Genomic DNA, 26,956 nt, shown 5'->3' with positions numbered 1-26,956 from the left:
TGGAGTCACTGATACAAGAGGTAGGCCAGAGGAGAGGGGTCCTCCAGAGAACAGCTCAGAAGGGAGTGGTCGCCTAAGCCACAGTACATCAAATGTTCCAAATATTGTGGGGAACAGATAGGGTAGATAGAGAGAAATTATTTCCTCTGATTGGGGAGCCATGAACAAGGGGTATTGTCTAAAAATTAGAGATTGACCTTTCAGAAATGAAATTAGAAAATATTTCTTCATACAAAAGATGGGAGAAGTGTAGCATTCTTCAGAAATTGCAATTAATGCTAGATCTATTGTATGGTTTAAATCTAAGATTTTTTAATCTAAAGTAATTAAGGTACATGGGTTAAAGGCAGGTATATAGAATCAAGTTACAGATCAGACATGATCTTACTGAATGCTGGTACAGTGTGTAGTAGTTAAATGACCTACACATGTTCCTAAGCAGTGGCCAATGCCAACAGTCCATCACCAAGGGCATAGATACAGAGCCATTGGATATTTAATGACCTCATGTGAGTGGTCAAGATCAGTGAATAAATGTTTAAATTTCAAATCTACCAATTACAGTGCTAACCTCATGTATGGCTCCTAGCTGAGGATGTGGGTATGCCGGCGTTGGACTGGCGTAAACACAGTAAAAAGTCTGACAACACCAGGTTTTAGTCCAACCTATTTATTTGATGATATACTCACAAGCTTTCGAGGGGACTGCCTCTTCGTCAGGTGAATGGAGAGTTCTGGCCTCAGACAGACCATATAAAGCACAGACAGTTTAGCTGTCCTAGCTGAGGCACAGGCAGTGGAAATGTTACCTGAAGGCCCAATGTGGTAAGGTCTCCTGTTGAGAGATCTTCTCCCCTTTCCTGTATGAACAAATAGTCTTCTCTGCTGCATCTCCCTATGATGCTGCAGCCTAAGGGGAGCTTCAGCTATATCTCCTCTGACTAGGAGAAAGTGACACCACTCAGAGAACCTCAAACCACAAACTGGCTTCACAACATCCAGCCCCATTCCCCACTGACTTGAATAACCTCCTACAATAGCTCCAACAACCAAGTGCTTCTAGTCTGTAACGGCAAGTAGATAGTCAAAGGCGCCATCCCTGTTAGCTGGGTAGTGCTGGTTAGGGATCTTTATGCCTTCAGCTGTATGTGTTTAATTGGCAGCATCACTGAAAGCAACGATTCCAAAAAGGCAAACCGAGCATTAAATCAGTGTTGTATTCTTACTGTAAAATCAGTCCAGCCTTCAGTGCACAGATGGAACGCCCTCGCTATTGCTGTTCACAACAGGGCAGTCAGTACAGGTCAATCAGAAATTGTTGAGGAATCAACGGTGCTAATAAGGTGAACTTTGTAGAGGGGTACCACTTCCTTTGAATGGCTTCTGCAGGTGTTGCAATGAAAGTTGAGACATTAGCCACTGATGCTGTCTTATGGCTGGATCTGCAAGTTCTGCCATATTGATCACCTCTTCCACACGGGAACTAGCAGGGAAAGGCGGAGCTATATCCCCTAAGACCCTTGGAAGAGACATGCTGTAAATTATTGGGCTGCCAGTGGCTGAGGTTGTTGGAACCAGGATGATGAGATGTCGCTGCCTGATGGTCCTTCTCAAATCTCACATCCCCTACATCCTGTTATCTGACACGAAATGAAATTTGCAGGTGGTATGACTAGGAAAGGATCAGCTCCAAGCTTTGTGCAAAACCTTGTGCCAAATTGAAATCAAAATCTTCCATACTCTTTAATAGTAACAGCACACTCTGTGACAGGCCTGTCAATGCACTAAGTATCTCTATGTGGATGCCCAGCCAATGCATCATTCAATTGAAGCCCTTGTTAAGTCCTTTGCAGTAGCTCTCATGTGCAAGCTCACACTCCAGGGATCTAGCACATGTGCTATCTTTTTGCTTTTGTTTGATTTATTATTCTCACATGTATTGGCATTCAGTAAAAAGTATTGTTTCTTGAATGCTATACAGACAAAGCATACGAAACATTGAGAAGGAAAAGGGAAAGTGCAGAATGTAGTGTTAAGGGGGTAGAATGTAGTTCTCTCTCCCAGCCTGACTCATGTACAGTGATTCATCAACATTGATTCACACCTCAATGTTGTCTTCTAATCTTCATGTAATGCCTGTTTCAGAGCTGGTGGTTGTAAGTATTAAATCAAATGATAGCAAGTCTTAATCAGGAATCTGCTTTTGGGCATAACCTTCAAGGTGAGACTGCAGTGACGAATGGCAGGTCTTGGATATCTGAAAGCAAAAATGGGTAGGTGGAGAAGGAACAAGAAATCCATGGTCATACCATCTACAAATTTCATTCCATGTCAGATAGCAGGATATATGGGATGAGCTATTTGAGAAGAAGCATTAGACAGGTACATCCCATCATCTTGGATGTACATTGGCACACTGGTTACAAGGAGCTCAGTCACTGGTGACCTAATAATTTGCAGCATTTCTCTTCCAAGAGCCTTGGGAGATACAACTCTGCCTTTCCCGTGCTAGTTCTCTACTGCTGTCTCCTGTTAAGTACAGTCATGTTCTGCAGGAACAATTAGTGGGCTACAATGTGGTTGGATAAAGTGCTGTCATAGCTGAGTAACTGGAAGCTGTGAGGTGTGAGTGTGAAGCTTGCTGAACTGGTAAGTGTGTGAGACTGTGGTGGAGGATATGAATGTTGGCATGAATCTGAATTACTGATTGACAAGCGATGGGTGAGGTGCATTGAGAAATGTGTGAAATTGGTTTTGCAGGGCATTGAGCAATGTGAGGTTAGTGTTGCAGGGCATTGAGTAGCACTGTACCCAGAATGCACTCCTTTTTTAAAGAGCTCTAGGTTGCCTTTAGGTTGTACAGTGTAGCAGTAACAGATGCTAGCCATTCATGCACCTGAGTCCCTGTTGAGTGTACTGCCAGTCAGCAGCATATTCAGTGCTGAATGTATGCCACACATATAGAACTCACCTTGACAAGACACTGTATAATCATGCATCATTATTCCCTGTGTGCTTTAAAAGTTTTAGTGATAATAATAATTAAAAGCACATCACTTTTCCATTGCACACATCAGGTACTTTCAGCCCATGTATTTTAAAGCCAGTAACTTAATATAGTTTCTTCTGCATTGTCTCAGCAATATGCTATAGTCCATCTTAGAAAGGCATCATTTATTCTATCAAGAATAGTAACTTTTCTGTTTTCCACCCTAGTTGTTCTTGAGGCCTGACGAAAAATGATTGTCTAGTGCCATTTTAATGCTCAGACTTATGAAGCTCCTGGCAAAAAAAGGAGAGAAAGAGTGATGGAGGAATGAATGTTTCATTCTCATTCTTGTGCATTTTAACTAAGATTTGACAAATGAGAAAAAGAGCCCAAATTTTGTATTGAAAGCAATAGGGAAGCTAACAGCATTTGCTATCATTAAGGATTAAACTTGTCAGCAGCTTCCAACTTCTGCAAATATGCAGTTAAATGTGAAAATCTGGATTGTGTTGTCCAAGTCACCTTGTGCTGTGCTCACCAAAAATATCTGGCATGAAGATGTGGAGCTTACCCAAGCGCTACCCACTAAACATGGCAATAAAGGTCAGGGCTGCTGCATTCAGCTGTAAGTGAATTTTTAATGGAATATTAATAACTATGACTAACAATGTCTCTGGAGCTGAAAATTTAAATTTTCAAGTGTGGAATCTCATTCCTTTAGAATGTAATTAGTATTGGATTTCTTTTAAAGTAATGTAAAATGTTTTCTTATAATTTTCCATGTATCCTTTCCTATACCTATCTTTTTTCCTTTTCTTTATTTTACTTTCTGCATCTGATTTGACATTGAATTTTATCTAATTAATATTTCTTGATCTGGACTCTGTGTATTTCACTGAGGAATAAACAATATGATAACTTGAAGAGCCAAGAGTGAAAAAAGTTATTATTTTTAACATTTTTGTGGTTTATGCTATTCTGTGAAGCAGGCTTATGGTTGAGGTGTGTGTGTGTGTGTGTGTGTGTGTGTGTGTGTGTGTGCAATTCAACTGGAAACTGACTGCCTACAGGGTTGAAGACATCAAAAAGGACTAAGTATGAAATGTATGCACTTGAAGTAAATATAGTCAAGTTGACTTTTCTGTATGCAAATATGCCATGAGTAGGTATTTGCATTAGGGGATAATGCAAATATCCATTATTAACAGGGAAGTAAAAATGAGTCTATAACTCAGAAAGTTCATAAATAAATGAGGCAAAGCTATTTTAAAGTGTAATTAACCAAAGGTAGGGGCCATAGGGAGAATATAAAATATTCTGGAAAAAGTGAATTTCAAATAAGAATAAGGACGACATTAACTAAAATGAAGACTACTTAAGGAGAGATGTGAAAACCGTATAGAGATGACCAAGTAAGACCTCCTGGAGTGATTCTTTGTGCTGGGAAAGAAGTGTGAAGAAGCAAAGTGAGGCAACATCCAGCCAACCCAGAGGTGTACCTGCTTTCTTTTCAGAAAGCAGGGTTTTGTTTTAAATTATCTTGAATTTCCACAGGAGAGAAGCCCTGTGACATATCTCCTCTACAGCAACAATGGCTTTGTCTTATAGTAATATCACTGGATTTTTTAAATGGAGTATGTATTTATGAGGGATTGTTACTTTAAGGGATGGTTATCTGTGAGTCTAACCAAGTCGGAAATCTTCTTGGGGCCATGTTCCATACGACTAATTTTAACTGTGTAAATGTAATTCTGCATGTTCAAAGATTTTGTTTCTTTTGTTAGTAAATGATTTAATATAATATTTAAAATCTCCAAGCATTACTGAAAGTTGTGGTTCTGACTTCAATAGTTGAATATTCACATGATATTAATAGAAAAATACAAAAAGAAAAAGAGTTATGATAGTTTGCCAGGTTTCCTATTGGGACTTTTGTGTGGCACTTAGCACCTGCCAGATTATAACACTTACCATTGCTTGCCTCATTCTTTCACAGCCCACAGATCTCTGGTAAAAGGTTGTCATGTCCACTTTGCTGTGCACAAGTCCACTGAAAGTCTGTGTAACTGTAAGTGTAATGAAGTGGAGTGACATTCCCCCGCCACTGAATGCAAACTTCTGGCCTGTGATCTAATCCGCGATGAAATCCAGGCCTTTCTTTATTATTTTATAATATCTCCTTTTTGAACTTTCCTTCTCTAAAGGTCCCCACAGGCTTCCCTTATATTCACAGTTGAGCATCAATTTTGAACATCCCAGCTCCAAATAAAGAACAGATTTTCTCATGTGCAAGCTCACAGAGTTGGACCTGGTTTTACCATTGTAACTGCTTTTAGACTGTTAGTGTAATCTGCTTGCCAATTCTTTCCTTTGATTCAGAATTAATATGACATGATTTGGAGATAAATCATTTAAAAATGAAGCTTAAGAATTATTCTCCAAGTTGTGTTTATGATGATGCCAAATGCAGAATATGGGGATTGAGTTAGATACCCATTTTGATTGAGAATGCATACTTGGTGCTTTTCTCATTGAGCTAGACAAAGATGATTCTATTATCAATCTATTTATAACGGAGAGTTTACCTTTCTTTTACACTGCCATGTCATTCATTACCCTTTGCACATGTCCACCTGCAGCCTTATCCTAGTTCCCAGGAATTGGATCCAAAGAAAGAGATGGCATTAGCTTAGATCATACCTATCACTAACTTTAAATGATGGTTTGAAATGAAAACATTATAAAATTAATAAAACCATCAACTAGTAAAATGGTATCATTTTTATTTGTTGCTTCTGTATTGTAGGAATTCCATCTTAGAAGTGTAATTCTGCATGTTGTGGTCGCACCTGTCCTTCTTGTCCCCACTGAGACTCCTTACTAAACAAACAGTTGCAAGCAGGGCTGATACAGAAGAATGGCAGTACAAAATAAAATCAGTACAAAAACCACTGGCATTGCACCAAAGAAAATGTGAACAATAAAGAGATAATTTTTTCCTAAATTATGAGGTTCAGTGTAAAAGCTACTCCCAAGCTTTTGGGAATTCTAATGAAACATGCCCTGTATAACAGCATGCTGCAATGATAACTCTTCTATTCTGCAAAATCAGAAAACAAATCAGGACTGCATCTGATATCAGCAATATGCATTCCACTAGTGCACAAGACTTCACACTGCAAACAAAACCTTGTACAATCAACCTTTTATATCACGGATGATAAGCTTTGGAATTACAAATTTGGCAAGTTTCTTACCCTAAGAGATCATTCACTGTCAGAAGGGAATGGAGACTGAAAAACTAGTAGCCAAGCATAAAGTAGCGCAGTGGGATATGTCTGCTTCCTGGCACTAAATAAAACTGGAGTTTATTGTGCTTAAAAGTACATTCTATTCTAAGAAAAAATGCAAGTATTTAATGAATCATACAATTGCAATGTCATATCAACTGTCTTCCAAGTCAGTACATGATTTATGCAAAGTGGTACAACATCTGTGTGAAAAAAAAATGTGCTCCTATCTTCAGAGTCATAAAGCACCTACTGTGCAGGAGGCCATTCAGCTGATAGACTCTGCACCAACTCTCTGAAAGAGCATCTTACCAAGGCCCACTCTCAAATTGGATCCCTGGCACTGTGAGGCAGCAGTGCACCACTGTGCAACTCTGCTGCTTTTAAGTGAAATAAGTTGTCTCTAATATGAACTTTTTTCATGCACAGAGTGCACTGTATGGTAAATCCACAATTGTGAGATGTTCAACGTCACATGTGTACACAAATTGTTGCAATATTTGGTTGGCTGGGGATCATCCAGGATAAATCCATCTCCATACTTGAATGTCCAGGAATTTTGGTGTGAGACAGATTTATGATCAATACATATTGACTTATCATAATAAATTCTAATGTATCTCCTGATGAGTTGTGGGCATTGTAATGTTGACACCAATTATACCTCCCATAATCTCCACATCTACCTTCACTCAGACAGTACTGATGCATGGTCATCAATATTGAACCATCTGTACATTAGAAAAACTGTAATTGTAAAACACAAACCAAAATAGGCTGCAAATATACAAACCATCTCTTGTAAAATGAAAAAGACATACACTGTTGGGTGGCATAGTGGTTAGCACTGCTACGTCACAGTGCCAAGGACCCAGGTTAAATTCCAGCCTTGGGTTACTGTCTTTGTGGAGTCCGCACCTTCTGTCTACGCCATGCAAGTGTTTCTGTAGGGAACTCCAGTTTCCTCCCACACTCCAAAGATGTGTGGGTTAGATGGATTGGCCATGCTAAATTGCTCCTTAGTATCAGGGGATTAACAATGTAAATATGTGGGGTTACAGGGATAGGGTCTGGCTGGGATTGTTGTGAGTGCAGGCTTGATGGGCCAAATGGCCTCCTTCTGCACTGTGGGGATGCTAAGATTCTATGATACCATTCAGACCATACAGGCTGTAACACTGCTGTGCAAGACGTTACTGAGAACAGAAGGTCCGGTTTCCTCCAACAGTCTGAAAGATGTGATGGTTAGTTACATTGGCCATGCTAAATCCTCCCTCAATGTACCTGAGCAGTGGCCGGAGTGTGGCGACTAGAGGATTTTCACAGTAACTTCATTGCAATGTAAATGTAAGCCTATTTGTGACACTAATAAATAAACTTTAAAAGGTTTTAATTTGAGCTCCCTTGTCTTTCCCTTGTCCTTAATGAAGAGGTATAAAAAGAGTTTGGAAGGTTAGGTTTAACTGTATGGTCCAGGAGTTCCACACCATTTAATCGGATTCCCACATTGCTTCAGTGCCTTTTCTCCACAGTGTAACAGTAATAAAGTCCAGCTCCAATGTGTGGTGGCAAAGATGGAATGTCCTTTCACTGGTTTCTCGGAATTTGCCTTCCAAAAACATTAGATTGACCACTAGTAAAGTAAGGGCAGAAGGCCTAATCAGCACATTGATTTTTGTTCATTTAAAATGCCAGATTTTCATAGCTGGAGAATGAAACTAAATAAAAATGTTAATCTTGTTGCAGAAAAAATCACAATTTTCATTTTAAATCTAAGCAAACATTTTGAATCCCTTCACCCTATGACCTCAGCCTTGTCGCAACAGTTTATTGGCAAGAGGCGTCTTTGAAATAAGGAGCTGAATTATTCCAAAAAGTGACCAATGAGAGGTTTGGTGGGATGGTTAATGCTGTTAATGCTGGTTCTGATTTTTGCTGCCCTCTACTGGCTCATTGACTTCATCACAGGGCAATGAAATGCTCTTCTGATTCCCATAGCTGGCAATGTTACTGTGCTATTCCTTTCCCCCAGATTAGTAACAACGTAGAGGGAGCGACAGACTACAAATTAAAGTAAGTTAGGACAAAAAGCTTGTGAACTTTGTCGAGATAGCAGTAGAAAATCACTTAAACCGCACATGGGGAAATAGCGGGGAGAGTCAGGGGGAAAAAACAGGATCCAAATAAGAGAAATCTTTGGGATGGCCATTATGGGAGATGGGGTGGCTTATTCCGTGTCCCCTTGACCATGAAGTCTGTGATCAGCCCACCCACCTGTAACCTGACTGCCCTGCAGTGATATTACGCTAGAAGCAGCCTTAACTGAGTCAGAGTGGGACATCCTACTCCCACCTAGAATTGTGTTGTGACCACCACGGAGACCACAAGCAGCACCCAAAGAAGAAATGTCATGGATCTTGGACTTCAGAGAAGTAATGTTTTAGAGGCTACAGTAAATGGTGGGCTTAAAGGAGAGGTATGACCTTGAAGGGGTTTCTTTCAATGGACTCCCTGACAAACAGCCGGACAGTGAAAGCTGCCGGGCCACTTGCTTTACCTCTATCTTCTCCTATCAACCATAATATTATGGTGGATGTGAAATGAGACTTTAAATGGCCACTTAATTGGCCACTAAAGGCCCTTAGTAGATTGCCAGATTGTCTGATGCCTTCCCCACCCACTGTGATTGATATGAGACACACCTGTGGGAAGGTGGAGTAGGGGTAGTGGACACCTAGGATTCAACCCACAGGCTAGATGTATTAACAGGCAGTAATTAGCTCAAATTCAAGCAGGGGCCAGGAATAACAAACATTATGGTATATGAGGGGAAAATGCTCAAAGCATTTTGATAGCACAGCGGCACAGTGGTTAATAATGCTGCCTCACAACACCAGGGACCCAGGTTCGATTCTGGCCTCAGGTCACTGTCTGTGTGGAAATTGCACATTCTCCCCATGTCTGCGTGGGTTTCCTTTGGGCGCTCTGGTTTTCCCCCATAGTCCAAAGATATGCAGGTTAGGTAGATTGGCTATGATAAATTGCCCCTTAGTGTCAGGGAAACTAGCAGGGTAAATATGTAGGGTTACAGGGATAGGGCTTGGATGGGGTTGTTGGCCCTACAAGCTCAATGAGCTGAATGGCCTCCTTCTGTAAATTACTTAAAATCTATGCTCTGGTTATTGAACTCTCTGCTAAGGGAATTAATTCTTTCCTAGCCACCCTATCTAGGCCCATCAATTTTATACATTTCAGCCAAATTTTCTCTCAGTCTCCTCCTCTGTTCGAACAAAAACAAACTCAGCCTACCAAATCTTTTCTCAGAGCTAAAATTCTCCACTCTTTTAAATCCCATCTGTAGCCTCTCTCGTTTGATCACAATTTTCCTATAATTCAGTGACCAGAGCTTAGGCAGTACTCTAGCTGTGTCCTAATCAATGTTTTATAACACTAGTATAACCTTCCTACTGCCTTGAAAGACAGATTGAGGTAGAAACTCTCATAACATTTAAAATACTTGGATACACACTGGAGACATGGAAACCTACAGGGTTACAAACCAAGAGCTGGAAAGTGAACTTGAGTGAATGGGTTGCACGCACTTCAGATTCCTGCTATTCCTTCACACTTCTCAGAATCCCACCATTTATTGTGCATTCTCTTGACTTATTTGCTGTCCACAAATGCATTACCTCACACCTTCCTGAACTGCATTCCATTTGTCACTTTTCTGCCCAACTTACCAAACCTTTGATATCTTCCTGCTGTCTGTAGCTTTCTTCCTTGCAGTCAATTTTTTTTATCATCTACAAATATCTTAAATTATGGTCTCTACATTAAAACATATGGGTTGATTTCAATGCAAAGCCAGTGGCCCCAGCTCACAAGCAGTTTAACGGCTGATGGTCCTTTAAGTGGCTTCAACCCCTATACCGGGGAAGCCCTGCCTCCAATTAAATGGCTGACAGCTTACTATTCACAGAATTTTGCTGAGAGCAGTCATGATGAGGAGATACTGGTGTTGGACTGGGGTAAGCACAGTAAGAAGTCTCACAACACCAGGTTAAAGTCCAACAGGTTTATTTGGTAGCACAAGCTTTTGGAGCACTGCTCCTTCATCAGGTGAGTGGGAGTTGGGTTCACAAATAGGGTACATATAGGCTCAGACTCAGTTACAAGATAATGGTTGCAATGCAAGTCTTAACAGGTAATCAAGTCTTTACAGGCACAGACAATGCGAGTGGAGAGAGGTTTAATCACAGGTTAACGAGGCGTGACTTGTCTCGAGCCAGAACAATTAGTGAGATTTTGCAAGCCTTGGCGAGTCATGGGGGTTACTGATAGTGTGACATGAACCCAAGATCCCGGTTGAGGCCACCCTCACGTGTGCCGAACTTGACTATCAGTTTCTGGTCGGCAATCCTGCATTGTCGTGTGTCTTGAAGGCTGCCTTGAAGAACACTTACTGGAAGATCAGAGGCTGAATGCCCTTGACTGCTGAAGTGTTCCCGACAGGAAGGGAACACTTCTGCCTGGTGATTGTCAAGCAGTGTCCATTCATCCATTGTTGTAGCATCTGCATGGTCTCGGGACATCCTTTCTTGCAGTGTATCAGATAGACAGCATTGGCTGAGTTGCAAGAGTATATACCGTGTACCTGGTGGACAGTGTTCTCACATGAAAAGATGGCATCTGTGTCAATGATCCAGCATGTCTTGTAGGGGTTGCTGTGGCAGGGTTTTGTGGTGTCATGGTCACTGTTCTCCTGAAGGCTGGGTCGTTTGTTGAGTACAATGCTCTGTTTAAGGTTGTGCAGTTGTTTGAAGGCAAGTAGTGGGAGTGTGGGGATGGCCTTGGTGAGATGTTCGTCTTCATTGATGACATGTTGAAGGCTCCAGAGAAGATGTTGTAGCTTCTCCGTTCTGGGGAAGTACTGGACGATGAAGGGTACACTGTCTGTCATGTCCTGTGTTTGTCTTCTCAGGAGGCCAGTGCAGTTTTTCACTGTGGTGCATCAGAACTGTCGATTGATGAGTCGAACGCCAGATCCTGTTCTTATGAGGGCATCTTTCAGCATCTGTAGGTGCCTGTTGCGATCCTCTTCATCTGAACAGATCCTGTGTGTACAGAGGACTTGTCCATACGGGATGGCTTCTGTATGTAGTGTATAGCATCGATTGAAGGTCCTGTGCAATGAAGAGATCTTGTTCGAACCTGGCATGTTGAAGAGCGACTTTGGTCTCCAATGGCATTGCTGCAACTGCCTCGATATCCAAAGTCGATAACTGCCAATCTCCAGACGCAATTCCACAGCTTATCTGCTTTATCCTGGACCAGAGTGCCTTCACCTTCAACAACCAGCTCTTCATCCAGACACATGGAACAGCCATGGAGATCAAATTCACACCTCAACATGACAATTGTCACTGCAGCCTGATAACAAGGTAAGTGGGAGAGATTTGCCAAGCACTGGCAGGACCTACTGAGGTGATGGGAGGCTGGGATCAGAGTGGTGATTACTTCAAAACTACTTTATTAACACTATAATAAGCTACAGGGTAAGTACTTCTCCCCTGAGTGCAGACAGTATTATCTGCTGCACAGTCTCTAGCTAATGACAACTGATGTCACTGTTATATTATGATACTTAGCACAATCTCATTAACATAAGTGGTAGCCTATTATACTACCTTATAATCAGGATGTTCACCCAAGGATCATAAAATTCCTACAGTGCAGAAGATGGCCATTTGACCGATCGGGCCCTATTTTACCATTTTGATTCTAAGTGCTGGACAGAGTTGAATCTGCGAGTGTTTCTGATCCCCCAGATGCACTCTACCTGCAAAAGTAACAGAGAGTCCAAATCGTGCAGCACAAGCCTGTGGGCGGGGCTTATTGCGCCCAAGACCCTGCAGCTCCAATCGGCGCCTCCAATGTGCAGAAAAAACGATAGAATGCTGCTCCTCTACCACTTCACCCCCAGGCTGGATAAAACTTCCCCCTGGCCCCCACAACATTACTGACCCCCTTATCCCACCACCCAGAACGATCCCGGAGCCCCCCCTTCCTCCCCAGTGATCCCAGGCAGAGTCACAGCAGCCACCACCCCCCCCCCTTCCTGATCTCAGAGAGATCCACCCTCCCCCCTCACTGATTTCAGGTGGAATGATCCCCCTCACCCCTACCCTGGACCTTCCCGCACAAGGCCACCCCCCCTCCCCCCACTCCTCCCCCCTCTCCTCCCCCCTCTCTCTCCCCTCCCCCCTCCCCTCTCCCCCCACCCCTTCCCCCCTCCTCCCCACTTCCCCCCTACCCCCTCCCTTCCCCTCTCCCCTCCCCCCTTCCCCCCTCCTTTCTCCCCTCCCCTCCCCCCTCCCCTCCCTCCTTCCCCCTCCCACCCCCTCCCCTCCTCCCCTCCCCCTCCCCCCACTCCCCTCCCCTCCTCCCCCTCCCCCCTTCGCCCCTACCCCATTCCCCTCCCCCTCCCCCTCCCCCGCCCTCTCTTCCCCACTCCCTCCTCCCCGCTCTCCCCCCCCCCTCCTCCTCCCCTATCCCCCTCTCCCCCCCTCCTCCCATCCCCCTCCCCCTCCTCCCATCCCCCCTCCCCCTCCCCCACCCTCCCTTCCCCACTCCCCCCTCCCCCCTCCCCCCTCCTCCTCCCCCCATCCCCCCTCCTCCCATCCCCCCATCCCCCCTCCCCCCTCCTCCTCCCCCCATCCCCCTCCTCCCATCCCCCCTCCCCCCTCCTCCCATCCCCCCCTCCTCCCATCCCCCATCCCCCCTCCTCCCATCCCCCCATCCCCCCTCCTCCCCTCCCCCCTCCTCCCATCTCCCCTCCCCCCATCTCCCCCGGACTCTCATTGCTTTGTGATACCTCCCTCTCCCCTGTTCCCAATCACTGAGACAGTGATCCACCCTCAGCTTCCCCGTCAGCACACCTGCAAGTGGGGTTGGGAGGGGGTGGTGGGGCGGGGGGGGGGGGGTGGTGGTGGTGGTGGGAGGGGAGGGGTGGGGGGGGTGGAATTTACTATTTCACCACAGAATATTTCCAACATGTTTTTTTTAAAGCACCACACCTCTCACACTGGTCATGCGGCATTGAAGACTCCAGAATTGAAAACAATTGTATCCACGCAAGAACTGCCTGTCAAACATTCATTAACAGAAACTGAGACAACAGCTCCAGTAAGTGAACTTATATTCAGATGGATGAATGACAGAATTAAATGAACTGTGGCTCAAATCACCTCTGTTTCAGTGCTCAACTTCCTGAACAATGCAGTATTGAGGGGATGCTGCACATTTGGGGGTGCCGTTTTTAAGTTGTGATGTTAAGCAAAGCTGCGTCTGCCCTCTCAAGTGGTCCTAAAAGCCAAGTGACACTAGTTTGAACGACATCACATGTTACCCACGTGTCCTTATCAATATTTATCCCTCAATTGCTTAACTAGCCATTGTGACATTTTTGATGGTGGGAGCTTGCTGTGCACAAATTGAATACCTCATGTTCTACAATATAACAGTTTGAACAGTTATAACATTATAACACTTATAAAAACATTTCTTTGGCTATAAAGTACTTTGATGCAAGTTGATAGACGTTTGTAATATTTTTCTCTTAAAACAATTTCAGATAGGATTGGATATTTCACAGGAGACGGAAGTATTAAGATCTCTCTAGAGAAATGGATCAAGATAGAATAAAGAGAATTGCTTACCTGCAATTATTGAGAGATTCTGGCCACAATCGACTTCAACCTTTCAACTTAAAATTTCTCCTAATATGGCAATAACTGTAAACAGTCACTAGATGGTGAGATTCCTACTCCATGCATCATAATGTTCATGTTGCCAAAAGGTTTAGAATCTATAAACAACTTTGTGTGTTGCCATGAAGATTTATTATTTCCATCTAATTATTCAAACATTTTATTTCAAGCATTACTTTCTGGAGTTTTACACATCTCGAACTGTTTACAGATAATAATAGCTGCTGAGCTTCCCTTCATTATTTGTCAATTCTCATTAGTGTTTGCTGTTTAACCAGTCTCAGATTCTGTGTATTTATCAATAAAAGGGTGTTTTTCCAGTGAAAAATAGATGTTTTGATGATTGCTGAGGTACAAACATTGTACGTTGTTGCTGAGACAATTAAAAGCCAAAGTAAAACACAAATTGAGGACAAAAAAAGTCAAAAAGGGACACAAACACAACAGAATTACTGTACATGTTGCTAAGTTCCATTTATTTTACAATGAACTATTCATGACTGAAGTGCAGCTCTAGCTATCAGAATTAAGGATACAGAGAAGAGATGGAACTCCAGCACAACTGAAGTGGTGACAACGCATTTCTGAAAACATAGCAATACAGGAAACGAGCAGGAGTAGGCAATTCAACCCCTCGAGGCTGCTCTGCCATTTAACTAGATCATGGCTTATCCTCTACCTCAATGCAATTTCTCCACATTATGCCCATATCCCTTGCTGTCAACCGTATCCTGAAAATGACTGATATCTGTCCTGAACATGCTCCACAACTCTCTGGGATAGAAAATTCCAAAGATTCATCACCCTCTGAGTGAAGAAGTTCCTTCCCATCTCAATCCTATCACCATTATTCTATCACTGGCCGACCACACTTCTAAGAAGGGGTGCAGACAGAGCTGCAGATTCAGACAGCTATTTTAGGAATAGGACAACTTGAAAATAAATTGTCACTCAGTACTTTTTTACACCGGGAGTGAATTACAAAGTGGTGAATTCTGGGCAGTGTCTGATTCAGGGCTTGGACAGTATTAAAGAACAGCAGTGTGTGTCTGAAATTAATCACTGAGCCACAAAGTAACTCTGTGAATGGAAAATGAATCCTCCCAGTTATTGTTAATTCCCAAACTTCCAGAAAACCAGCTTTGGTTATTTATTTTGTGAAGAAAGTGTTTGGTGCTGACAGTTTTAAATCACAATCTTATAAATGACAATTAAATTAAATTCTGATCCACATTTTAATGTGTGAAATAGTTATTTATATTGTTGATTTAATTTATTAATAATCTGTCAACACCATCAGTTAACTCCAGATATAATGGAACAAGCAAGAGATGTCAGTAAAATACAAATATTGATTTGATCTTCAAAGACAACCTACTTTAAAATACACATTTTAACAAATTCCCACATGTACAGTGAGTCTGGACCAGAGCCAAATGAAAACAGAACAAAGAACAAGCTACACATTAAATGGAAATTTAAGAAGACAGGCATCTGATGTTTACTGCTTGTGAAGTTCCTGTCTGGTCTGAATTCAGTTGTATGAAAATGAGGAAATAGATGAGCATGTGGAGATTGGGAACCAATCCCCGGACAGGAGGGAACCGATCCCCTCAAACACAAACTGGTGAGTTGGAACAGACAGTAATGAATGTGTCTGAATTCAGCCTGACCGTCACTGAGACATTGCTCAGTTGCTGCTATTCACTGACTGCTCAAAGTTTCTACAAAGGAGCTGGCACACAACAACTATTAGGAGGAGAGAATTTCAGGAAAAGGCACAGGTGAGTTTCTGCTTTAAAGTTTCTCTTTTTATTGCGAGAAGGAAATGAGATTTAGAAAAATGATTAAATGAAAATATCCCACAGGTATTAAATTACTGAATCTCTCAAAGTGAAGGGACAAAAATGAATGTCTTCTTTTGACTAGATGGTGATTCATGCACTAAGAATTTAAAAACAATCTGCATTCAAAATAATGTCCACAGTTTAGATCAATATATTGTGAAGATTTATTCAGCTGTCTCCCTGGCCACAGGTTAGAGTGAGAAACCCAGCCAGATCCAACAAACTGCAGTTTGTTTAGCTGTGTGGCAGTTACATTTAAATTCAGCTGTTAACAGGATCTGAAACCCTAGAATTTGAGATTTGAATGTTCAAGTTATTCAACAATTTGAAATGTTAATAGAAATAGATCCAGACAGTTTTTGTTTGTTGCTGTGGGAGTGTGAACGCTATTGACTGGACGAGCATTTAATACTGATCCCAAATTGCCCTTGAGAAGATGGTAGTGAGCTGCCTTTTTGAAATGTTGCTGTCCATGTGGTGTTGGTACACTCACCGTGGTGTTACTGAGTTTCAGGATTTTGACCAAGTGACAGTGAATGAATGGGAATGGTATTTCCAAGTCTGAACATTGAGCGACTAGGAGGGGATTTTGCAGTTGGTGGTGTTCCCATTTTAGGCAGTAGATTCACAGATTTTAAAGTTGCTGTTGAAGGAGCCTTTGCAAGTTACTGAAGTACATATTGAATGTGGTACACACTGCTGCAATTGTGCACCAATGATAGATGGAGAAAAGATTTAGAATAGTAGATGGAGTTCCGATCAAGCAGGTTGCTTTGTTCTGGATGGTGTCAAACACTGCAGGGCTTCTATGATTCGATGATGATTCTTGAATCTGTTGAAGCTGTAGTCATCCAGGCAAATGACGTATTCCATCAAACTCCTGATTTCTGCCTTATCGATGGTAGACAGGCTTTGAGAAACTGGGTGGTGAGTTACTCACAGCAGAATTCCCAGTCTTTGACCAGTTCTTATCAGCACAATCTTTATAAGGCTGGTGCAGTTACATTTCTGCTGATGTTTGCACCTAAAGTTGCAAAGACCAGGGAAGAAATTGAATCAAAGAATATGCATTCATTGAATCACTACAGTGCAGAAGGAGGCCAACAAATCTGCAAAGTCTCTCTGACAGACTATCTTACCCAGACCTAGTCTCATAACCCTATGCATTCACCTTGCTAGTACTGCTTATGAGTGGCATTGTGGCACAATGGTTAGCACTGCTGTCTCATAGTGTCAGGGACTTGGGTTCAATTTCCAGCTTGAGTCACTGTCTCTGCAGAGTTTGTACATTCTCCCTGTGTCTGCGTTGGTTTCCTTTGGGTGCTCTGGTTTCCTCCCACAGTCTGAAGATGTGCGGGTTAGGTGGATTGGCAATACTAAATTGCCCCTTAGAGTCAGGGGATTAGCTAGGGTAAATGCCTGGGTTTGCGGGGACGGGGCCTGGGTGGGATTGTAGTTGGTGCAGACTCGATGGGCCTAATGTCCTCCTGCACTGTGGGATTCTATGATCCTATAACCCTAACCAACACATCTTGGGACGCTAAGGGGCAACTTAGCATGGTGCAGGGGGTCTTTTACTTGACACGTAGTGGTTTCTGCTATCACTCTTGGATGTGTGTGTCTTTCCTGAGGGTGGAGGAAACAGTAGAAATGTCACGCTGGGATGACTTCGTAGGGGAGAGAGAAAGTGAGCCACTGTTTATGCCTGACCAGTAAACCCACTTGAATGAGCATTTTCAAGGTGCCCAAACCCCTATGTTTCTAGACTCCAGAATTATGTTCTAGCTCTGTTATCCACCAGAATGAAAACAGAGATGAGTGGGTGATGCAAAAGGCCAAATTTTATTTAGGGGGGAATGAAATTAGCCAGACCTGCCAACATGCACACATAATCAGTTACTATGCTATGGAAGGAAGAGACTATAATGACACAATGTATATTTTTACGTTTACACAATTTTACAGAATTCCCAATCTACCTTCCCTTAACACTTGGCTAACTGGGGATTTCTGGGAACTGTAGATTATACTCACCACTCCTGGAGTCAAAGGGGCATTACTGCCTTTAAGAAAAGATCAGGGCCATCCTGCCTTCAAGGGACACGCGTCTTGGTCCCGTGGTCAGGTGGGTATAAAAATCTTTGTTGTGCAACCCAAGCCCTCAGTCTGAGATTGTGCCTGAAAATGCAGCTTCTTGTGTCCTGGATCTGTGCCGGTAAATACTTTGTTGAATTTCTTTCTTTGGTGGTTGAAGAGTAATTTTCAAGTCCTTTTAGTTGTTGGAACCCATAAGGAATAAGGTTGCAGAGTAGACAAAGTTGTTTGGTTTTGCCTGGAGAAGAGTCCCTAGCTGTAATTGTGGAGAAGTGAACAACCTGTGTGCTCTGGCGAAAAGAGTCTCGCGTCCTTTGTCTTAATCCAATTTTAAAAAGGTGCAGCCTTTTGACATTCTGGCAGGCTTCTCCCAATGGTCAACTGAATTTGATGAGAGTGTTTGGAGCTGATGAGGTGCTAAATGGGATTAGTTTAGGGTGGTCTGGACAAGTTGGGCCAAAGGGCCTGTTTCCATGCTGTAAACCTCCATGACTCTATAAATTGTTTTTGATGGACCTCATGAGGTGTTGATCGCTTTTCCATCAAGATGGTTTTGCATGGGCCCAAACATGTTAGATCTTGCAGACAACTTGGGGCCTATAATGTGTACTGTCCATAGCTGTTATAATGGGTAGCATTGTTAGCCAGGTCTAGCAGGGCTCAATTTTGCAAAACTAGCAGTCTAGTTTTGCCATGACTCATTGCCCTTTGTCTGCTCAAGCAACTCCCTGATGGATTTGATAAGGCCGTGTGTCTCTTTGTCTGTCGATATCTTGTTTCTGGTGATTTTAAGTCCATGTTTTTTTGAAACATAGAATTTTCGGTTTGTCTGTATTTCAGCCAGTTTTGTCCATATTCCACTTATTGTATTAATGTTCATAAATAAGTGGATTTACTTCACCTTACAATGGTCAATCCACCTAACCTACGTGTCTTTGGAGTGCTGGTGGAAACCGGAACACCCAGAGGAAATCCATGCAGACACGGCAAGAACTTGCAAACTCCATCTAAGGCTGGAATTGAACCCAAGCCCCTGGTGCTTTGAGGCAGTAGTGCCTACTCTTGTGCCACCGTGCTGCCCTAATGACTAGGTTAATTAGAAAATAGGTTTAATGATCTATCTGCCTCGAAATGTATTTATTATTATTTATTGTTTTGCTTTTTCTTTTGTTTGTATATCCAATTCAATCCAATCAAAGTCCAATTCAGAATTTCGGCAAGCAAGACATTCCCAATCCAACCTGACAAGACAGGGCTCTCACTTCCTGTCTTGGCCTTGATCTACATGATCCAAGCTGATTGGAGTAGGCATAGCTCCTCCTCCAAGGTTCAATCTCATTTGCATCTTAGCCAAAAGGCTGAGATGCCGCTTTAAAAAATTGCTTCTAATAAAGCCTCAGTGTAACCTCATGACTTCAAACAAGTACAGCACGTCAATACTATACGTGATCTTTGCCAAAAGGCCAAGGTTGTTATTAGTCAATTTGCTTGTTCATTAAAGTTTCAATCAAGATCCTGTACTGTAACATTGTTTAAGAGATGAGAAAGATCCTGTAGAAGCACCACATAGATTAAACAGCTGAAAAAAAGAACGTTTTAAAGTTATTCTGTTCATCATCCTGGAGAAAATTTTGATACCAACACTTTTCAGTAAAACGCTGATGAATGTTTCTCTTATCAATTTGCTAAATGATATGAACAATGGGACAGTGAAATATGCTATTAACTAAGATAAAGGCAGAATACTGCAGATGCTGGAATCTGAAGCAAGAACAGAAAATGCTGGAAAAACTCAGCAGGTCTGACAGCATCTGTGAAGAGAGAAGAAAGCCAATGTTGCAATCTGGATGACCCTTCAAAAGATGAGCCCTGCAGCTATCTCTTTTAGAACCTAGGATGTAGGCCATCAGGCACTGGTGATTTGTTGTATTGTAGACTCTTAAATTCTCCAGTACTTTTTCTCTACTAATATGATTTACCTTAACTCCCTCACTCTTTTTAGCCCTGGGTTACCCTCTTCCTGGTATGTAATTCATGTCATCCACAGTCAAGACAACCACAAGGTTCAATGTCTCTGCCATTTCCTCATGCCACATGATAATTTCTTCTCTTTCTGCTTCTCAGGAACCAATATTTACTTTATCTATTCTCTTCCTTTTTATATATGCTTGTAAAAGCTCATACAATATGGATGAGATTTTATAGCCTCACATGTCCCAAAACTGTAAAATCCTGCCCAAGGTCAATGGACGTTTCTATAGTCTGTCCCTCACCCTCTCCGATTGCCATGGTAAGCAAGATGGTAAAATTCTGACCTATGCTTTTATATTCCTGGTTAATTCATTCTAAATACTCTATTTTTTTTCATTTATATAACTTTTTGGTGTCCGTTTCCTGATTTCTAAAATGCACTCAATCCTCATATTTATTTAAGCCTTTTCTTTTAATCAAATAATGTCTTTGATATTTTTAGTAAACCACGGATGGATCATTCGTGCTGGCTTCTTATTCTTTAATTGAACATATATTTTAACATTTTGAGTTGTTTCTTTAATATTTCCCACTGCTCATTTACCACCATACTTGCCAGTCCACTTATCAATCGACTGTAGCCAGGTCTTCATTCGTGGCTATGTAATTGGCTTTGTTTTCAGTTTCTTACTTGTAATTTGAATATGTTGTTTTAAAACTGACTATGGAGTTCAATTGTATTATGATCACTTTCTCAGTGGATCTTTTAAGGACATAAGAAATAGGAGCAGGAGTAGGCCATCTAGCCCTTCGAGCCTGCCCCACCATTCAATAAGATCATGGCTGATCTGTCGTGGCTCAGTTTTACTATGAGATTATTAATTAAGCTGGCCATACTGCACAATTTTGATCTAAAATAGCTCTATTTCTAGTTGGTTCCATGATATATTGCTCCAGGAAAGGGAAACGGAGGCGTTCTATGAACTCATCTTCCAAATCACCTTTGCCAAATTAATTGGTCTGGTCTGTGTGAAGATTACAATCACTGACAATTATTACATTGCTTTTGTTACATTGTCCAGTAATTTCTTGTTTAACATTCTGTGAACTGGGGGCACATAAATTGCTCACACCAGTGTTTCTTGCACCGGCTATTTCACATCTCCATCCATACTGATTCTACTTCCTTCCTCAGTAATGTCCTTATCACTTTTCCATTAGGGCTAACCCTTCCCTTCTCCATTCTATCTGACTTATGAAACTATTGTGTACCCTGGAATATTTATTTCCCAACTTTGGTCACCTTGTAATCATTACTCTGCATTGGCAATTAAATCTAAACCATTAATTCCATTTGTTCATTTATCACATTGTGTATGCTTTCCAAATTCAGATAAAGGGCCATTAATTTATTTCTTTCCTATTATTGCCTGCATGGACCTTACTCATTGGTGCGCTATTACTGTTAAATTCTCTGTCCCTTCCTGGCCCATTCTGCTATTGTTTATATGTATCACAACACTCTATTACTGTGTAATCTTTTCTCTTTTTGGATTTTTAATTCTCCCTTTATCCAAACCCTCTCTCGCCTCTGTTAGTTTAAAAGCCAGCATGCTGCAGTCGAACCAGTCTGTTCTCCATACTGTGTGCCACCAATTGCAGACTGCCACTGAGAAGGTGGCAGCCACATGGTGACCGTAGTTATGTAGGCCATTATGTAGTAGGACCAACTCTCAGGAATGTTTCCATTGACATTATATAGGCTTAGAAGTCCTAACTCTAAATGCAGTCAGACAAGTTTCAACTGAGTGAATTATGGGAAACAAATTTCAAAATGTACTACATGGTCATTACTCAATATTCACACAGAATAATCTTCTGACAGAATGGTGAAAATCAATGCTGACCTTAACTGCAATTGGTAAATAGTTTTCTATATGGCCAGGATTTTGAAGAGGAGTGTTTTTGCCCATCTCAGTCTCATTCTCCTTGGTGAATCTGCACCTCATCGTACACTACTATTCCAGTTATGTCCTAGTCCCAAATACACTCCTGAACAATATTTATCCCTCAAATCAGCATCACTAAAAGCAAATTACCTGGCCATTAAAACATTGCTGTTTATGGGACCTTGCTGTGTGTAAATTGGCTCCTGCATTTTTCAAGCTTCAACAAGAGCTAAGCTTAAGAAGTACCCAGTACTTCATTGACTGTAAAGTGATATCCTGAGATCACGGAAGGCAAACCTCTCCTCCTTTGCATGTATTCAGGTTGTTGATATTTCTAGGAGAATCCCTGCTAAACATTGTACATTTTGTCAAGTTATTAATTTTATCCCCTTTTAGGATCAGCCAGTGTTCATGAAGAAAAGGAAAAAGTTCAAGTTGTGCAGAATAAACAATGAAATACTCAAATTCATTAATTGTTGACATCTTCAGATTTTCTACAGGTAATACTTGTTAATGGTCATGACACAGCCCTATGTTTATTAAGAATTTCACAATTGTTGAAGTGACATTGACATTGACTTGGATATGAATGTAAACTCCCTGAGCGTACGAATATATCCCCTTACACAAACCTGGAAAATGCATGTGCTGAATGGAAAGACCAATGGTTGTGCCCACCTTCCCACGAGTGTCCATAATATTACTGCTGGAGTTCAAACTGCTCAAACCACATAGATTACTAGAACAGGGAGAAATTCAACCTCCACTAAAAAATGAACACTTCCAGCAATCACCATACACCGCTTGGACTCAATGGTCAGGTTACCGAGCCTGTCTTAAAGGATAGAACAATTCTAATCGCCAAATCGAAGTAAACTCAACTATCCCCTTACTTACCTTGCCCTTCAACTTTACTTGTCACAGTTAATAATCTATTTTATTTTTCTTAAACTAGCAACAAAAAAAATCTATGTTTGTGTTTTCCAGTGTTCCATTTGTTTGTACCATGTGGAGAAACATTATTTGCCACACCAAATACCGTCACTAATGCCACTTCAGAAGAAGTAGTCCTGTTCCCTATACAGTACAATGGCACTGATCCATATGATGTAACCTTTAGATTAAAATTTCCCGTGCCCTTTAAGATTTTAACATGGAAATCCAATCATCCGGAGAGGTTGCACATTGTCCACCCACTGTATCAACACAGAGTTGGAATTTATGAAGGTTTTGTGATGTTGAATGATGTCCACGTTAATGACACTGGAGAATATGAAATACACATTGACTACTATGGGACAGAGCTGAAAAACCGTGATCAAATTACATTCAAGATGCATGTATTTGGTAAGTGTTTGGTTCTGGAACCTCTGCCAACTTAACGAATTGCAGCAGCATTCTAAAATTAGTTTTTTTATTGAGGCCTGGATGTGTCACAATGAAAAATGTTTCTGATCATTTCACAACTGTGTGCAGTTTTGGGCGCCGTACTTGCGCAAGGATATTTTGGCCTTGGAGGGAGTGCAGAGGAGGTTTACTAGGCTGATGCCGGAGTTGAGGGGGTTGAGCTATGAGGAGAGGCTGAATAAATTAGGCTTGTATTCGTTAGAGTTTAGAAGAATGAGGGGAGATCTCATTGAGACGTATAAGATGATGAATGGGATGGATAGGATAGAGGTGGAGAGACTCTTCCCGCTCAGAAAGGACAGTAGGACTAGGGGGCACAGCCTCAAAATAAAGGGGGGGCGGTTTAGAATGGAGTTGAGGAGGAACTTCTTCACTCAAAGGGTGGTGAATCTCTGGAATTCTCTGCCCGTTGAGGTGGTGGAGGCTGCCTCGCTAAATATTTTTAAGACGTGGGTTGATGGGTTTATGATAAGAGAGGGGATTAAGGGTTATGGGGAGAGGGCGGGAATGTGGAACTGAGCCACGACAGATCAGCCATGATCTTATTGAATGGCGGGGCAGGCTCGAAGGGCTAGATGGCCTACTCCTGCTCCTATTTCTTATGTTCTTATGTTCTTACAACAGTTTCTGTGTTAAGACTGGGTCAAAACCTTCACTTACTATCAGTGGTGCAGATAATACATTTTGTTTCAACTTACTGTTTGCAAGGTCCTTAAAAAATACCAGTTTCACAAGTTAAAGTCCAAGGATGTGCAGGGTTAGGTGGATTTGCCATGATAAATTGCCCTTTAGTGCCCAGTGTGTAAGATAGATGGATTGGTGATAGTAAATGTGTGAGGTCACAGGGATAGGGTAGGCGAGAAGGCCTGGGTAAAATATTCTGTCAGGTCGGTGCAGACTCAATGGGCCAAATGGGCCATTCTCTGGTGGGTTGGGGGGGAGGCCCGATCATTCTCTGGTGGGGAGAGCAGTAATGGTGGGGGGGGCGGGGGATCTGCTGCCAGTCTGTGGGCAATTGGTGGGGGGGGGGGGGGTGCAAGGGGGTCCACCTCCACTCTGCAGACAATCAGTGGGAGGGAAGTGAGGCAGGGGGTTGCAATTTGGGTAGCGGGAGGGATGGGTGGATAAGCAGGACAGTTGTGTTGTGGAGATGGGGGCGATGTTTATGGGGGCCTTCACTCCCAGGCCTCTTTATGTGGCGCAGGAGCGATATGACAGGAGAGCATTTTTCAAATTTCTTTTCACTGTGCATGTGCAGTTGAAGGCTTCGATCGGAGGAGCAGTGTTTTGGGCATGATAAGCCCTGCCCACAGCACAATTCAGAATCGCGATTTTTTTTTAGGCTAAGTGCGTATGGGGGCACCTGAGAACGGGTTTACACGTCGGATCTGAATTACACCCAGATTCAGCACATCAAATCAAAATGGTAAAATCACCCCCCTCTGTATCCACTGAGCAAGTAAAACGTCTGACAACACCAGGTTTAAGTCCAACCGATTTATTTGATAGTTTACTATCAAATATCAAATGGACTTAAACCTGGTGTTGTTACACATTTTACTGTGTTTACCCCAGTCCAACGCCAGCATACCCACATCATGTTCACTGAACAAACCAGTTTTGTGAGTTATCGTTGGCATAACCAAACAATAAATAGAATCCTCCGACATGGGAAAATGTAATGAATTCTGAATAACAATACTTTTCTCACAGTTGTATTTAAATGATGGTTGATACCTAGTTAGGCAGGGCTGAGTCAAACCTTTCAGTTATGAGTAATTAATCCATGGAACCACAATCATTGTTTCTGCATCTGTACATTGTAAACACAACAGGATTTTCAGCCAAATATGGGTGCAGGCAGGCAAGCAAGTAATTTTACACCACTTGCTGTGATGTTGGCTGCTGGTGCCGTTCTGACTGTAAGTCATTTAGCTCAAAAGGAGGGAAGTCAGAACCCTGTAAAATGCTCAATTCAGATCCAGGTCCAATTAAGTTTGTTAACAAGTTTTTTTATCAACCTTTAAATGGATGGTTTGCAATTTTTGTGGGTAGATATTGTTTACACGACGAATCTGAAAACAATCCAGTTAGAAGGAGGCAGCAAGATAGGCACATAAAAGGGTTCATGACTGGGGAGGGAGGAAGGGGCATTCATCCACAGGTGCCATCCGATGAGCAGAGTTGCAGTGCAAGGAGTCTTTGCATGCTGCATGCATGGAGGGGAAGTAACCATTTAGGAATCATGGGACCATAACAGGTGGGAGTGACTAAACATTTTAAATGCAGTTGACCACAATAAAGGCAACAGCCGGACATGGGATTGAGGTACTGGCATGTAGAGATGAGGAGCAAAGAGGACTAACATCCTCAGGAACTGATGCCGAGCCCTGGCATGGGGAGGCTGGAGTGAGGCAATGAAGGCCACAATCTTGAGTTTACCACCAAAGAAGTTACCTGGGCATTTCAGGAAATCAGCACCACACAATACTGTGCCTAACCTGGCAGATGGTCATTGAGATTCGTGGCCTTGTAGAAGTGAGCCTCAGTATAGCTTACCATTCTCAGCCAGTAGCCATTAATGTAACTCTAGCCTTGAACTATTTCCCCTCTTGCTCCTTCCAAGGATCAGCAGTGGAAATTAGTGGCATCTCTCAAGCAGCAGCACATCACTGCATCTCACAGGGCACTGGTGCACTAGTTTGAAGAGCTGGGCAGCACTTACAATTTTAGACAAAGGAGCCTTGCTGGCATAAAGGACGATACGGTCTACCTCGGTTGCTGGATTCCCCAGTTGCAGGGCATCATCAATTGCATCCATATGGCCATCAAAGCACCCCTGAGTGTTGGAACAGTGAGGTTTATCAATAAGAAAGGCTTCGACTGCTTAAACATTCAACAGATCTTTGTGGATGTGTGAACTCACTATCCTGACAACTGTCATGATGCCTTCATTCTCCAGCAGTCTGCAACTCTTCATGTAATCACCAAAACTACAGGGCAATGTTGGTATAATGGTAATCCAGTGGCCCAGGTTCATATTTTGGTTTCATGGATTGAAGTCCCACCATGGCTATTGGTGAAATTTACATTAAATGAATAAATCTGGAATATAAACTTAAGGCCCTATTTTACCATTTTGATTCAGAGCGCTGGGCTGGGTGGACTTGAAACTGAGAGTGTTTCAGATCTGACTTTTAGACCCATTTTCAGGCACCCCCTTACACACTCTGCCTGTAAAAATATCAGTGATTCCGAATCGTGCTGCACAAGCCTGTGGGCAGGGCTTAATGCACCTGAAATCCTGCAGCTCCGATTGGTGCCTCCAACTCCGCATGTGCAAAAAAAAAGAATGCTGCTCCCGTGCCATATCACTCTCGGGTCGGATAATGCCTCCCTCTGGCCCCCACAGATACTGTTCCACCCCTCCCAGCATTACTGATCCCCTCATCTCCCCCATCCCCTTATTCCCCCCCCATCCCCTTATCCCCCCCCATCCCCTTATCCCCCCCCCATCCCCTTCGCCACCCAGGCCGATTGCAGGTTTCTCCCCCCTTCCCCTCCACTGATCTCAGACAGAGAGCCGTCGGAGCCACTTTCAACTCCTCCCCCCCACAACTCATCTCAAGCAAAGAGC

At 42.5% G+C, this 26,956-nt stretch overlaps 1 protein-coding gene across 4 annotated transcripts in view; it reads left to right on the top strand.

Annotated features, from left to right (window-relative positions):
- Positions 1-15,632: 15,632 nt before the first annotated feature.
- The window catches only part of LOC145341432 (hepatic and glial cell adhesion molecule-like), a 29,337-nt gene continuing 18,013 nt past the window's right edge, over positions 15,633-26,956 (top strand). For 2 of the 4 annotated variants that reach the window (XM_080186380.1, XM_080186378.1), the window contains exons 1-3: positions 15,633-15,835; positions 22,309-22,412; positions 22,900-23,259. In XM_080186380.1, the coding sequence (XP_080042506.1) occupies positions 22,364-22,412; positions 22,900-23,259 (409 nt within the window). In that variant the 5' untranslated portion in view covers positions 15,633-15,835; positions 22,309-22,363. Of the gene's footprint in view, positions 15,836-17,879; positions 18,024-22,308; positions 22,413-22,899; positions 23,260-26,956 lie in introns of those variants that run through there. The other 2 variants (XM_080186381.1, XM_080186379.1) reach the window with 2 other exon arrangements.

This window comes from Carcharhinus amblyrhynchos, chromosome 3 (genome assembly GCF_965287045.1).
Source record: "Carcharhinus amblyrhynchos chromosome 3, sCarAmb.v2.hapA, whole genome shotgun sequence".
In the NCBI taxonomy this organism is placed as follows: Eukaryota; Metazoa; Chordata; class Chondrichthyes; order Carcharhiniformes; family Carcharhinidae; genus Carcharhinus; species Carcharhinus amblyrhynchos.
This window is presented reverse-complemented; position numbering and strand designations above follow the sequence as displayed.